The 13577-nt window shown below is 37.4% G+C and overlaps 3 protein-coding genes across 3 annotated transcripts; all 3 read right to left on the bottom strand.

Annotated features, from left to right (window-relative positions):
- Positions 1–630: 630 nt before the first annotated feature.
- Positions 631–3248, bottom strand: hoxd9a (homeobox D9a). Its single transcript, XM_056755186.1, has 2 exons — positions 2243–3248; positions 631–1987 (listed from the first exon to the last, which is right to left on the bottom strand). The coding sequence occupies exons 1-2, from the start codon at positions 2781–2783 to the stop codon at positions 1743–1745; spliced, it is 786 nt and encodes a 261-aa protein (XP_056611164.1). The 5' UTR covers positions 2784–3248; the 3' UTR covers positions 631–1742.
- A 1514-nt stretch (positions 3249–4762) lies between these two features.
- On the bottom strand, positions 4763–7571 carry hoxd10a (homeobox D10a). Its single transcript, XM_056755353.1, has 2 exons — positions 6323–7571; positions 4763–5541 (listed from the first exon to the last, which is right to left on the bottom strand). Exons 1-2 carry the CDS (start codon positions 7044–7046, stop codon positions 5267–5269), a joined length of 999 nt encoding a protein of 332 aa, XP_056611331.1. The 5' UTR covers positions 7047–7571; the 3' UTR covers positions 4763–5266.
- Positions 7572–11026: 3455 nt separating this feature from the next.
- On the bottom strand, positions 11027–13148 carry hoxd11a (homeobox D11a). The gene is made up of 2 exons (XM_056755313.1): positions 12397–13148; positions 11027–11647 (listed from the first exon to the last, which is right to left on the bottom strand). Exons 1-2 carry the CDS (start codon positions 12989–12991, stop codon positions 11415–11417), a joined length of 828 nt encoding a protein of 275 aa, XP_056611291.1. The 5' UTR covers positions 12992–13148; the 3' UTR covers positions 11027–11414.
- Positions 13149–13577: the final 429 nt, after the last annotated feature.

A 13577-nucleotide genomic window follows, 5' to 3' on the forward strand; every position in this document is an offset into this window, starting at 1 on the left:
ATTTGAAACAGCCTTTGAAAGCACGGATACACTTTAATCGTAGACATACATGAACAGATTTCTCGAAATAAATATACTTTCTGTAGGCAATTTATATTTAATATATCATTTATAGATTTTTCGTTGTTGTTATTGGAGTAAGCTCCATTGTCGTAGTGTACACAACAGCACCGCCACAATACCAATTATTTTCACAGAACCACGATGCCCTCTAGCGGCAATAATGTACACACGTATTTAATTTGCATTTGAAAACAGGAGTTTTGTTATTTTCGTTCACTGTCTTAAATTATTCAGTGTTAGTATTTTGAAGTCACTTTTGTCAGTCGTGCAATGTGTCTTAGAGACTGTCTATGCTATGCTTATAAATATAAATAATCTACAAATAGAGTGTGCAAGGAGTATCTGGCTGGCTGTCATAAATCTCGTCATTTTTTCATACTAAAAATTAAACCATTATCTAAAATGTATATTATTAATTAATGTATTTGTTTATTTATTGATATCACTTAGCCAAACGACCGTCAACTTTAAGCCAAGAGAGTAAATGCCTTTCGTAAATAAACGTGACTTTCATTTTGCTGGGGGTCGCTACCTTTTCAGTCTCATCAACACATGGAACAGACGCCCAGTCGAATAGTGTCTGCTTTTCTGTTTTCTAGAAACAGACACAAAAAGCCAGTGAGGTTTGTTTCAAAGAAGAGAGCAATTACGGTCCTGCATCATAAACTCATTTAGACCAGACGTCTAGCTCTTTCTATAGCTTTATTAGACCCAGTTTCTTCCTGCTTTAAAGCAATTCTTAGTACCGGTCTGACGATAAATTGGGGGTCTTTGAAACACCTTTTTCTAATCATAAACTGGTTATTTGCGATATTCTCAAACATTAGACATCTATTTTGGTTTGTCATGATATTTTAACATAATTGAAGCGCATGGATGCTGCTATTTAAAATGATTCTAAATATGCACATTGCACAATAATAAGCGTCACTTTCAATTTATTTGTGAAAATTGGTGTTACAAAAGAAAGCTTCTACAATCAGTATGCGCACATGTAGAGTAGTCGACCGAAAAAATGTCCAGCCACCGGAGTGTCCAACAAAGCTTGCACACACCCACTGCAGAAATGTGGATTCACTGTGAAAAAATCTAAAACAGACTATTAGCAGAAGTTCGTTTTACTGAAATAATTTAGAAATTTCGATGCATCGTCCTTTGAAAGCAAGTGCATTTTATATTGAATTGATTTTCAATTAAGGATCTAAAATGACATGTGCCTGCTCGAGGGTAAAGCGCTCGCGTTGCATGCATTATAAAAGAGAGTGGTCCTCTAGATCAGCCGGTATTTAAGAATGATCAGAGCACCGATTATACTCTACTTTTTAATAAAATGCTATTAGTGAATATAAGTGCAACATTTCAGTGAGCAAGACACAAGACATAATTCGTGGTGTTCTAAGACTGAATGTACATCTGGAAAAAAGCGTTTTCGCTCGGTCGATAAATCCAACAAACTGTGCGTATATGAAATGTGCATTCGTTAACATTTTTTTGAAGGTCAAATAAAGACAAGCTATTTTGACTCCGAATATATTGTCAAATTGACTAGAAGATATGCTGAGGCAATCCTGGGCAAAAGTCTCAATTTCTAAAGAAACTAAGCGACAAAGAACGACACAAATCTAAACTAAGCCAATGTAAAAAGAAGCAGGAGATGTTCAGCTGTAGCATTACGCTCTTCACAGAGGGTCTTTAATGCTCCTCTCTCTGTTCATCTTCTTCATTTTCATTCTTCTGTTCTGAAACCAGATTTTCACCTGCCTCTCTGTTAAATTGAGGATCCGTGCAACTTCATATCGGCGATCCCTCGTTAAATACATGTTATAAAGAAACTCCTTCTCCAACTCCAAAGTCTGATATTTTGTGTACGGGCATCGCTTCTTTCTTGTTGAACGTGCATGGATCCAGTTTGCTGCTGGGTTGCCTGGAAAATAAACAATAAGAACAGTGTAAATAACATCCACGATTGACTTAGATTTCGAGATTCAAAAGTTTAATTGGGATTTGACATTAGGTGAATATGTGAATGCAGCTATTTCTACAAGCTGATTTAAAAATACGCTTTACGGCCCGTGGTAAAAGCCCGCAGACTTTTATAGGTTAGTAAAACCTCTAGTTAAGAAAATCCTGTTCGTACAGTTCGACGGCTGTAAATCACAGTGCAATTCATTATACTTACTTGGGTCAAGTTGTTGTTTCTCTTCTTTTGGCTCACTGTGAGTCGAACCATTGCTGCCAACTCTTTCTTCAGTAGCTTTGTCTACACACTCGGATGCTATGCTGCAGCTATACTCGGCAACTATCGGTGTCTCTGCTTCAAACGCAGCGCCTTCAGTCCTTTTCGGGGGTACATTTTCAGTCTTTGACTCGCTCTGTCGGTTGCTAGAGTGGAACCCGGAAAAAGAAATATGGTTGGAGACTGGATCTATCCAGGAGCGCACGTATCTGTTGTCTGCCAGATGGGTCTGGTGAACGTATGGAGGGTAAATTCCGGACACCGCCGCAGAAGAAGACTGGTGGACCGAGGACCAAGATGTAGGGAACACGGCTGACTTGGGAGCGAAGCTGCAAGAAGAGAAATCCGCATTCTCACCCACACCTGACGGCCGCGCGGGCGCGGCGTGTGAACCGTGAACATAACGTGCTCCGTACGCATTCTCCGCCTCGTGCCCCATTATGGAGTCCACATAATAGCTGCTGAGCGCTGAACTAGTCGACATTTTCAGACCCCTGCGAACTCATATAAAACGTTACTCCGTTACGGAAACCTTGCCTCTGAACAATCATAGTATTTTGCTGCCTTCATCTTCAGTGATTGGTTAAATGGATCACGTGATCATATTTACTAATACTGAGAGTAAATCAGTCCGCCGATAACGGTATGTTTGATATTGTACTTTAAAAAATGAGGACAAAAAAATACGTTTAACAAAACCAAGGTGTAATTACATTGTACATTCCGTTCCTGTGATTCCTCGTGTTTTTAACGCGCCACTCAAACGGAGGTGGTACCGGTCTTTTTTTTCTTTGCGGGTATATTAACACCACCCCATTTATTTCAATCCAGCATTCATCATTAATAGGCTAGATTAGCAAATGATTCCAGTTGAGTGTAAAATCTTGCAAAATTTCATCACACGGTATGTCATATAGTCTGGCCTTGTAAAGTATTTTATAGAGTACTGAGTTGCAAGTCCTCGTAAAATAAATGCAATAACATGCTGTAAAACTACGATTCACAGATCCTCATATTTTATAAACTGTCCGCACTGCATTACTGTTAAGATCTTTCATTTTCAATGCTGATTTTGTTATTGTATGGCTGACAAAGAAAATAATATTCGTATTTTTGTATTTATTGTAAAGAGAGCCATAGTTTACCTTCTTTTATGTCTATCAATAAAAAATTTATGAGGTGCATTTGATTATGTATTAATGTGCCCTTAATAAAACAGAAACTTGCCGTTACAACGTCTGGGCCTGGGTGTCTGTCATTGGATGAAAAAAATCCCTCAATGTAAAATATTTCGAGTCATTTTCTTTATTTTAGATAACACATCGGGCAGTGAGAAGGTGACCTGCATGTCGATTTACTTCAAAGAAGGTAGATGTTGCTGCGTCACATAATTCAAATTAATATAAGGTTTAAGACTGTTTATTGCAAACAGATGCGTAAAGGGTGATGAAAGCAGCATTTCCATTATTTAAGTTAATACTACACGTGTTTGTGTTTGAAAACAATATTCATGCGGAACAGAAACGTGGAGAAACGTTATAGATACAAGATATTTCTGTCTGTGCTTCTGTTGTGACCACACACACTTCTGTAAGGAATTCTTAGTGTGTGTGTTTATGTGTGTGTCTGTGTGCGCGCGTGCGCGAGAGAGCTAGTGGTCGAGGCCACACACAAAAATGCGAAGAGATCTTAAAAATAATTATTTGGGACTTGTGGAAAGAGAAGCGTAAATGGACGATAATTTGTACATCGTGTGCTAGGCTACATGACAGTCCAAATCATTTCCACTTTTAGGTATTCATGCGAGTCTTCTGAAGCCCCCGTGTAGGCTACGCTTCTGCACTACTTAGATGTGGGCCATTTTCTTCCAAAGTCTGCAAAAAGATGTGTTTTTGTTTTCGAATGGTGTTTTCCTGTAGTTGCAGCATTCGTTATATGTATTGTTAAGTGTTCTATATACTGACGCTCTCAAATAAATTCATTTTAAAATAAAGGGCAGCATTTTAAAAACAAAGCATGGTTGTGCCCCAATGCAATTTTATTTAGTTTTTCTTTTGAGTTTTAAAATGAACTGCTTAACTATCATATTAATTCTTCTCAAAACTGGCCACTAACATTACGCAATTGTTGATTTAACTTTGATGAATTTGTTAATATTTTCGATTGCATTGTGAATAATTATTCGTCGCTCTTCAAGACCCTGTAGCTGTGGATTAGTCTATTGTTACTTACATTTACAGACTGCTACATTTTAACAAGACATCATATTTTGCATCGTTTGCTCTCTTTGCCCAATGCAAATGTAACGTTTACATATTACATATATTACATATGCGTAATTAAATGACATTGACTTATTCATCAGTATAGGTATTCTTGGACAGAACTGGATGAAATTATAGCAGGGATAGCAAAGAAATCAACTTGCATTTTTTTCCGATATGCTTTAAGAAAACCCAGAGCAAACTAAACATTATTCATTTATTAATCCGCTGACCACATGCCACAAACATGCACTGATATAGACATTTAAACATGTACTTTGCAAACATTGAATACGTAATCATTTCATATGTTAGATTTCACTTGTGGAAGGATGGACACACTTTTTACATGTGCTTTCATGTCCAAAGCCATGACTTCTTTGTCTGTTCTTGCGACAGTTCTGCTTGTCCAAGTTGGAAATAAAACGGCTTCAACCAGTTGATGTTTATGTCGGCTTTTGCGTAAATTAGGACCTAAATTTTTTTATTTGTACACCCTGTGAAACATATTCAAAATACACAAAGCTTCACATTGAAAATCCTGTTAAGGACGTAGCAACAAACCACAAGGATGTAGTAACAATTACAATTTTGCAAGGTGAAAGTAACCAAAACAATGCCCGCAGCCCTCATGTTATCATTACACACGAGAACATAGATGGGCCGAAAGAGAGAGAGGGTGAATTCCTGGTTGTTTGCATGCTCACGAAAAAGTGAGATTAGAGGTAAGTTCACGAATACGATTTTCTCGACTCATTTTCTTAAGTTTCATCCTGCGGTTTTGAAACCAGATTTTCACTTGTCTGTCGGTGAGGTTGACGCTTTTGCTGATCTCTAGACGGCGCTCCCGAGTCAGATACATATTGAATAAAAACTCTTTTTCTAATTCCAAGGTCTGGTGCTTTGTGTATGGACATCGTTTTTTCCTTCCACTCTTCGCAGTTAACCAGTTGCTTGTCGGCTTTTCGCTTTTGGAATCTGCAAAACAAAAAGACAAAGTGATCCAACAGCACCAGCCGCCTGCTGCCTCGATTTGGGATAGGCTCTATTTGCCCTTAAATAAATATGAATAAATGATTTGTTTGACATGAGTTGTTTTATATTTCCATTTTGAAATATTGCAATACACTGAATTTTTTAATGAACGTAAACTGGACGAAACAGTTGTAATTGTGTCTGCATGTGACCTCGTTTGGTCCTTTATGGTTACTGCTATTTAACAACCAATCTCGAAAAGCTCAATTTGAACGTTTAGTGCCATCATTCATTTATTAATTGTACGTTCTCTCAGTTAAGTTAACGTGTTTTTTATGTTTATAGCTTATGTTTTAACGGGAAAATACATGCAATTTGGATTATGCACCTCCCTTGACTGCACCATATAATATGGCAATACCAAATTCCATAAATCCATATGAATGCATTTTTCAATATCAAATAAGTGACAAATAAAAGAACGTTTTATTTCGTTCTTGAAACACATTTTATTTTTGTGCTATACGGATGAAATACAAAAAAAAACCTGTTCACTCTGCTTATATCGACCAAAGAAGAATGGTTCCAAGCCACTTGCAACAAAAGGTATTTGATGTTAACGCGACCTCGCAGCGCCGTTTCCTGTTAAGGCTTTTACTGCAACCTGAGTAAGACTCCCATTAAACATTACGACTTTCGGGTTGTTTGTGTTTTATATTGGGTTTTATGATGCTGGAGCGTTCGCGTTACACCAAGACGCGATTAATCCTTTTATTGTACCCACCTTTCCCTTCTCTCTGTGGCAATTCAGGGCTAGAGACAGACGCCTCAGTAGAGCAGATCTTGTCCTCCTGCGCGCTGGCTTTGGGCTCCGGGCTCTGCGCCGGGGACGAGCTCCTTGTGTCACGTTCCTGCGGTAGTTTCTTTTCCACCTCCACAAAGGGCGTCAACTGCGCTTTTGGAGTCACCCTGTTCAGCTGCATTAACGTGGTGTTTGGATTAATCGCCTCGTTGTCATAGTCCTGGATGTTTTTCGCCGTCGCATAAGTTTGGCTTAGTCTAAAGTAGCCAGGGACCGGAATCTCTGGACTGTCAACGGAACACGATTCGGGAATATAGTTGGAGTACGCGGGTATCTCAGACGCGCTGACCTTTGCTCTCTTGTCGGAGTACATACAACAGTTTGTCTCTTCTTTTATATTCTGTGAAAATGTGAAGGTGGACATCTGGTTAAGCGGTTGCTCTAACCGGCAGGACCTGGTCGGATCTGCCCAGTTATCAGTTTGAGGGATGTACGAGTGGACGTTCATGCTCATGTTTTGGTGGTTTACTTCCCCCCGTTTGCCAAGAGACGGCAGGAGTCCACAGGTTTGCATTCCATAGGTTCCCATTTCTGCAGTGGATGGCATATACATGTTACTGCTGGAGTAAAAATCTGTTCTGCACGCCCCAATCAAAGAATCTACCAAAAACGTGTTAACAGCAGGAGAGCTGTTGGGAAAGGACATTTTGGAGAGTTTTTACGAAGGAGAGAGGTGTCCTCTGTAGGCTTACATATCTAGCAAAACAATCCCTGCGTAGCCCAGAGAGTCTCTCTGCAACCACATGACATTCTCACCAATGAAATTTGAAAATGGCCTTGAGACGCAGGCTCTTCCCCGTCACGTGGACACCGAAGTACGCTGTTTGAAGTTTTAGACGTGGTCAACAGCGACACCTAGAACAAGGACTTGAAATTGGTTCCAAGATTAGCAGAATATCGTTTTAAAACTCACCTTTCAACATGACATGTAAAGTATGGACAAAATGGGTGTACGGCGAATAAGGATCATGTGCAATGAAAATAATTTTCATCAGTTACCACAGCCTGTTTTGTACTCCTTTCGAGGCGAATTCAAGGTCAAGAAACGAAATGTCTGCGGATGCTTGAGGCATTTTCTCGTCGTTTAATATTTCATTGGGAAAAAACAGATGATGCCGCAGACTGATGCAACGGACGCGAGCCTAAAGAACACTAAAGACTGCACATTGAAATAAGACCGAAAGACTTGTGTTTTATGTTTGAAAAATAAAATCATGTTACCTGTTAATATGTGTATTTATTATTAATTTCAGCGAAAGAAATGATGTTGACTGTTCTCTGTTTTTGAGCATATGATCTGAGAATGCCAAACCGAACAAAACACTTTATAAAATATACTTATGATAATTATATGTTAGCAATTCAGTAAATGTGTATCATCTTTATATGTGTATATTTGCTAATTTTTTAAAGATAATATTGCATTAGGCAAATTACATCTAGTACAGCAGGCAAATTCAAAACATATTTCACAAAGTATTTAAATTATTTAATAAAGTTGTCTCATACGTGCAGTGTTTAGTTTTGTGTGTGTTTGTTTTAAAATGTAGACAACTGAAATTATGTTGTGTAGTTATATAATTTTCAAGTGCATTACGTGCATTAACACAGTGGTTTGACAAATACGTATACCATTGGTATAACATTGGTGTTTTTAATAGAGGTCGATTAGTCGTTATACAATGCAGGGGGAAGCAAAAGCTTTGAGTAAAATTGCTAATTCTTTACAGAAAAAAATACTTTTGTTTTGCAACTGGTTAAAACGGAAAACATAAATATCGATGTCTGTTAAGCGTCTTGATATTATTTGTATTATGTACGATACTATTGTAGCCAATAGCCTTTTTATCTTCAAGCAATAATGTTATCCTTTTTGTTTTAAAAATAGCTATCGACCGTCATCTTGTAAAATTGGTGTAAAATTAAGTAAACGTTTGGGGGTTTAACATTTGTAGATTTGCACATTTTTTCTAAATACTAACAACAAAGTGGGAGAACAAATAATACATTTGCGGCCATTGTATTATGTTTCCTAATACACTAAATTAATGAAAATGAGTGAACCAAATTTTACATCACTTTCCTTTTTAATCGGGCGAGTTTCCGCTTGACATTAATATGACTTATAGCATTTCTAAAAGTACAAAAAAAAGAATAACTGTACATGTCGACATCTGTTAAAAGACAAACGCTGAGCAGATAGGCTACATATTTCTTAGTTTAGGAAACACTTTTTTTGCTTTAGTGACATTAAATAATCTTTTATTTTGAATAATTAGCAGTTTTTAATTGTTTTGTTTTTGTTTTAAAACGTTTAATGTCCCTCCGTTATGGGGTTAAATTTCTCAAACTTATTTTTAACCTTATTTTTTATAACTAATAAACAGACCGGACAAATGAGTAATATAACGAATAGGCAGAGATATCAATACGCAGAGATGCCACACGGGCAAGTTGAATGGCGTTCTTTTGGGACGTGTTGTACCTTCATAACCCATCGATGATACTAGGAATATTCATACATTTATTGGAGGTATGATCTCTCTCATAACAGTGTTAAAAAATTACTAAAAACTTAAAACCTGCTACTAAAACTCCATATCGCCTTACACAATAAATTTGCTAAAGGTATGCAATCCTGCTGCTGCTGCTGCTGCTAAAACTACTAATAATAATAACAATAATTGTATGATGTGGTTGTTGTTATTGTTATTGTGGTGTTTCAAAAAGAGAAGCTTTCCAGAGAAGCTAACCTCTGAGACAGGGTAGAAAATGAACCAGGGATACCTTTATATGTGTCCCTGGTTAATTTGAGATAGAATCTTATTTAAAAGTGTAAATGTATTGAGGGTAGAAATAAGTAAACACATTAAGATGTTTGATACTGCATATACAAAACATAAGGCCTAAGTGTTAAAACCTTATCACGTACTCGCTCAAGATCATAGTCATTGTTGTTACGGACATACACTTGGATTACCCTGCACCAGGCCCAAACACTGCTGTAAGTTCGCCCTCTTGTGGCTTTAAGCAGTGTCAAAACCATATAAAAGAGGTCTGATTTATTTAATTTTTGTTTCTTATTGCTATGTTTTCAGCTGTTTATGGGGTGAAATTGAAATGTAAACGTTTATCTGATTGTAAAATTAATACAAATAGAAAATACAGGACATGACTGAGTGTTCAGTTATACTAATTTGCATTATTTTTGTGCACACTTTTTGTTCTGTTTTACATTTGCAATGCACGCTAGTAATCACGTAGTAGTAGCTAAAAGATACCATCACAACTTATTGTAGCACTTTTTGATTAACATTTCGTATTCAAATACATATTCTATACCATAAGGAAATGGAGTTGTGTTCTTTACACCTAAATAAAAGAGAAGAAAATCGAACAAAACAAAAAAAGAATGTAGATAGATGCCCGTTTGCCTAAATCAGAGTATTTTCAAATTTCACATCAGGTGTTAGTTTAAATTATAATGGCAAGATGAAAGTAGTTTATCTCACCTGTATGTCTCATACTGTATATATTGCCTTTGCAGCCAGAAAAATAATGAAGTGCTTACAAGTAACCTTGTATTAGTATTAGTAATAATAATAATAATAATAGGCTACTAATCATCATCATTATCATCATCAGAATTACAGAAATTTGTAAATTACAAATTTGTTTTGTTTTATATTTATACATTTCACTTCATCCAAGGGCGTCCATGTTAAGCTGCATGGACCCGTAGGCCATTGAAGGCGCACGAGTTTTCAGTGTAAATGTGTGGAATGTAGCGGCCATGTTGGGCCGTGCTGCACTGCGGCGCCTCTGAGAGGGCGTAGCTTTTCAAAGACAACCGCAAAAAGACAACTTTACTTATTCAAAAAGGTTAAGGGTGACGACCTTGACATTACAGAAGTTCAATTACACTTTTCATATTTAATTTTACGTTTCAATGTTGACGATATTCAAGGATAGGCGATTTCAGTCAAGTTGGTTTCAATGTAAGCGTCTATATTGTCAATTTAAAATAACCACCAAGACAAGCTATGCGCATATAAATGCATAACGCTTATGGCTGTAATTGAGAAGATACAAATACCTTTTTTTACATGTTACTTAATATGTACATATTTTCCTGAGTTTCAGTTTAAACAGGATAAAAAACATCTGTAGCCTTTGTGTTTCAGGGCAAAGTCGCAGTTGAAGAGGATAGGGGTCCAATAGCCCCAATTTAATTTACTGCCCATAGTTTATTGTACTGTCTAGACTGTTCAAGGTTTCGTAAACAGCCTTAGTGTAAAACAACATACAAGGAAAGGAATTAGTTATAGACCTATAAAGTTTTCACGCTTTGACAATCTCTCTTTATTTCGGTCCCCCTTTCTCTTCCTGTATAATATTCAAAACAAATTTGTTTATAAACGTATATAAATATAAAAATATGCTACAGAAATACGAGCTTGAAGTGCAGCTCTGAGAAATAACTTTTCTTTAGCTGACCTACATGTGCACACTACTACAAGGCAGTCGACACACCGATAGACAGAAATATACAAAAAACTTTTGTATTTATATTTATTGAATACACCAATACATTACATGCTACTCACGAATAAATGCATACACAACTCTACCTCAGTGTATTTACGTTTTGATTACTGTAATCAAAGGTATATTTTGCTTACGCAATGTGAACTGTTTTATGAATTTAAAAGTTTCATTGAACAGTGGACAATACAATAAATTAATACAAACATAAAGCGATTGAATTTCAATATCATTGACAGATAAGCATAAAGGATTAAGAGATTGTCCAGGTACCTATGGTCACCATCATGGTTATTTTCGTTCTCGGCTTTCCACAATTTTTGTAGAACTAGCATTGCGCATTAAACCGGTTTAACAATTATTTTGCATAGTTATAGTTGACGTGAAACTACCTCATGTGTCTTTTCTTCCACAATTATGACAAAAATATAAGCGTGGCCGTCTGTCGAAGCAGACAATATTATGACTTTCAGAACAATGGATTTCCAGTGAAATACTGGAGACGATCTCGGTTGAGCTTTTTCTCTTTCATCCTTCGGTTCTGGAACCAAATCTTGACTTGTCGGTCTGTAAGACTGAGCATTCTGGACAAATGAAGACGTTTCTCTTTGTTTATGTACACATTGAAAAAGAATTCTCGTTCAAGTTCTCGGATCTGGTATTTTGAATACGGGCATCTCTTTTTTCTGGACTTTGTTGCACCTAAAAAAAGAAACGTATCTTGGTTACATTACTGTGATTTTAAACTGGAACAATCTTGGTAGATGACTGAAATGTGTCGTTGGTGCTTGGAAATCATCGAGATTTGTTTGAACTGTTGTCAACACTACATTTATCAAAGTCCTTATTAAAAAATAATTATATATTCACATGCACTGATACAGGCACAAACACATGCATTTAAGCGACCCAGTGCGCACGCACACACACAAACACAATACACAAATAGGGAATCACACACATGCTTCACGTACACACGCATGCAGGCGCACACTGTAGATGTAGTCTGTGGATGTGTTTGTGACTATTTTTTTATGAAATACCCCAAGATAGAAACTGTTACGCCATGCTAATCATGTATGTACACCTTTAATAAAATGAATCATGGTTTAATTATAGTGTAAGGGAAGCATTCTTGTTTGTTGACTAATTGTTTTTTGTTGCATTTCAGTCGCTTTCTTCGAAAACCACAGTTCAACTACTACAGATGACACAAAACCAAAAAATGGTTATTTCTGTTAAACACTGGTAACTTTTCGGAAGTGGATGAATGACACATTGCTAGCGTTGGTGTGATCCGGCGAAAGCACTTTGTCATCGTAAATATTTTACAACAGCAAAGCGAATCTTACCAGCTATATAAAAACTTTTGCATGCTTATAAATGGGCACATAAAACTCAACAGACAAAGTAATGTGGTAGACTGAAGCGCTGTTAACGCGCGGACCTACTTGAGCCGTTGTTCTTGTCTTCATCGCAGGTTGATATTGAGGATTCCTCCTCTGTGGTTTCTTCTCGTTTGCTCTGCTCCGCGTTATCCGGAGACACTTTATCACATGCAGCATCTCCTGGGACACTTGTGTCCTGCTTTTGTTTGGACTGGTCTGGGATGAGCTTTTCAGAGTTCGCGGTTTCAAAAAATTGATCAAATCCTTGCGGAAGCACTCCGTTTCGGCCCACGTTAGTGAAGAGATTGCACGACGAGTTGGAGCCGCCGTGGTGGCTGTACACGGAGTCGTTCTTGAAAATCATTTCCGCTCTGTTTGATGACTGCAGGAGATCTCGGTGCATTAGCTCGTCCGTCGAATAGTACGACGCGTAATTGCCCCTGTAATGCCATTTGCTCGGATGGTCGAGTCCGTAGTCCCTGAAAGACACTTCCCGAACAGGTTGGACTTGAGCTATGTTTGACGAATAGGGAAAATTAACTTGACACGACGTGGTCTGTGGTAAAAACGACGAGACAGACGAAAAATCTGGTGCAGAAACGTAGTACGGTAAATACATATTAGAAGCACAGTTACTGCGATCATCGTAATCCGTCATTGCTCGCTGTGGTCTCAGAGAGCAGAAATCGGCTGCTTTCTGTGTTAAACTTTGCCCATCTATTGCACCATATGCGTGCGGATAGGACTCGCGAGGGAGAAAAATCGGAAACCCGCGCTGACGTGCAATTCATCTTGATCGATTCTTGAGGTAATTGTGTCATGTGATCTGGTAAAAAAAATTACCATATATCAATATCACTCATTAAGTCGGTTCTGAGCGAGCCATAGGTAAACCCACGAGCGAGGTCATTGGTTGCCTGTATTTTTTGAAACTCCCATGTTGATTTCCTCGTGTGTATTACAAGGCATTAGTAAACAATCGCAGAAACACCACGTCACAGATTATGTTAAAAAGAGATTTCTAAATGGAATAAATCTGTCATCGAAACGTTAAGCGATGCATTCCATGTGCCCTGTAGTATTATTCGTTACTTGTTTAATATACTATTTTGTGTTTCTAAATCACTGCGCTTTACAATCAGAAAAAATAAACCATTTACCATTGAAGTAAAAATCTATTTGCTGTCTCTTAAATTGTTCAACATATTTCTGTATACTGACATGCTTAAATTAGCATTATTTCT

Source organism: Triplophysa dalaica, chromosome 8, assembly GCF_015846415.1.
Source record: "Triplophysa dalaica isolate WHDGS20190420 chromosome 8, ASM1584641v1, whole genome shotgun sequence".
In the NCBI taxonomy this organism is placed as follows: domain Eukaryota; kingdom Metazoa; phylum Chordata; class Actinopteri; order Cypriniformes; family Nemacheilidae; genus Triplophysa; species Triplophysa dalaica.

Excerpts from the sequence above, each read along its gene's own strand:
- hoxd9a (XM_056755186.1), bottom strand. The coding sequence starts at position 2,783 with ATGTCGACTAGTTCAGCGCTCAGCAGCTATTATGTGGACTCCATAATG. Across the intron at positions 1,988-2,242 it reads GAAACAACAACTTGACCCAA|GCAACCCAGCAGCAAACTGG; the intron begins GTAAGTATAATG and ends TTTATTTTCCAG.
- hoxd10a (XM_056755353.1), bottom strand. The coding sequence starts at position 7,046 with ATGTCCTTTCCCAACAGCTCTCCTGCTGTTAACACGTTTTTGGTAGAT. Across the intron at positions 5,542-6,322 it reads GCCACAGAGAGAAGGGAAAG|ATTCCAAAAGCGAAAAGCCG; the intron begins GTGGGTACAATA and ends TTTGTTTTGCAG.
- hoxd11a (XM_056755313.1), bottom strand. The coding sequence starts at position 12,991 with ATGACGGATTACGATGATCGCAGTAACTGTGCTTCTAATATGTATTTA. Across the intron at positions 11,648-12,396 it reads AGACAAGAACAACGGCTCAA|GTGCAACAAAGTCCAGAAAA; the intron begins GTAGGTCCGCGC and ends TTCTTTTTTTAG.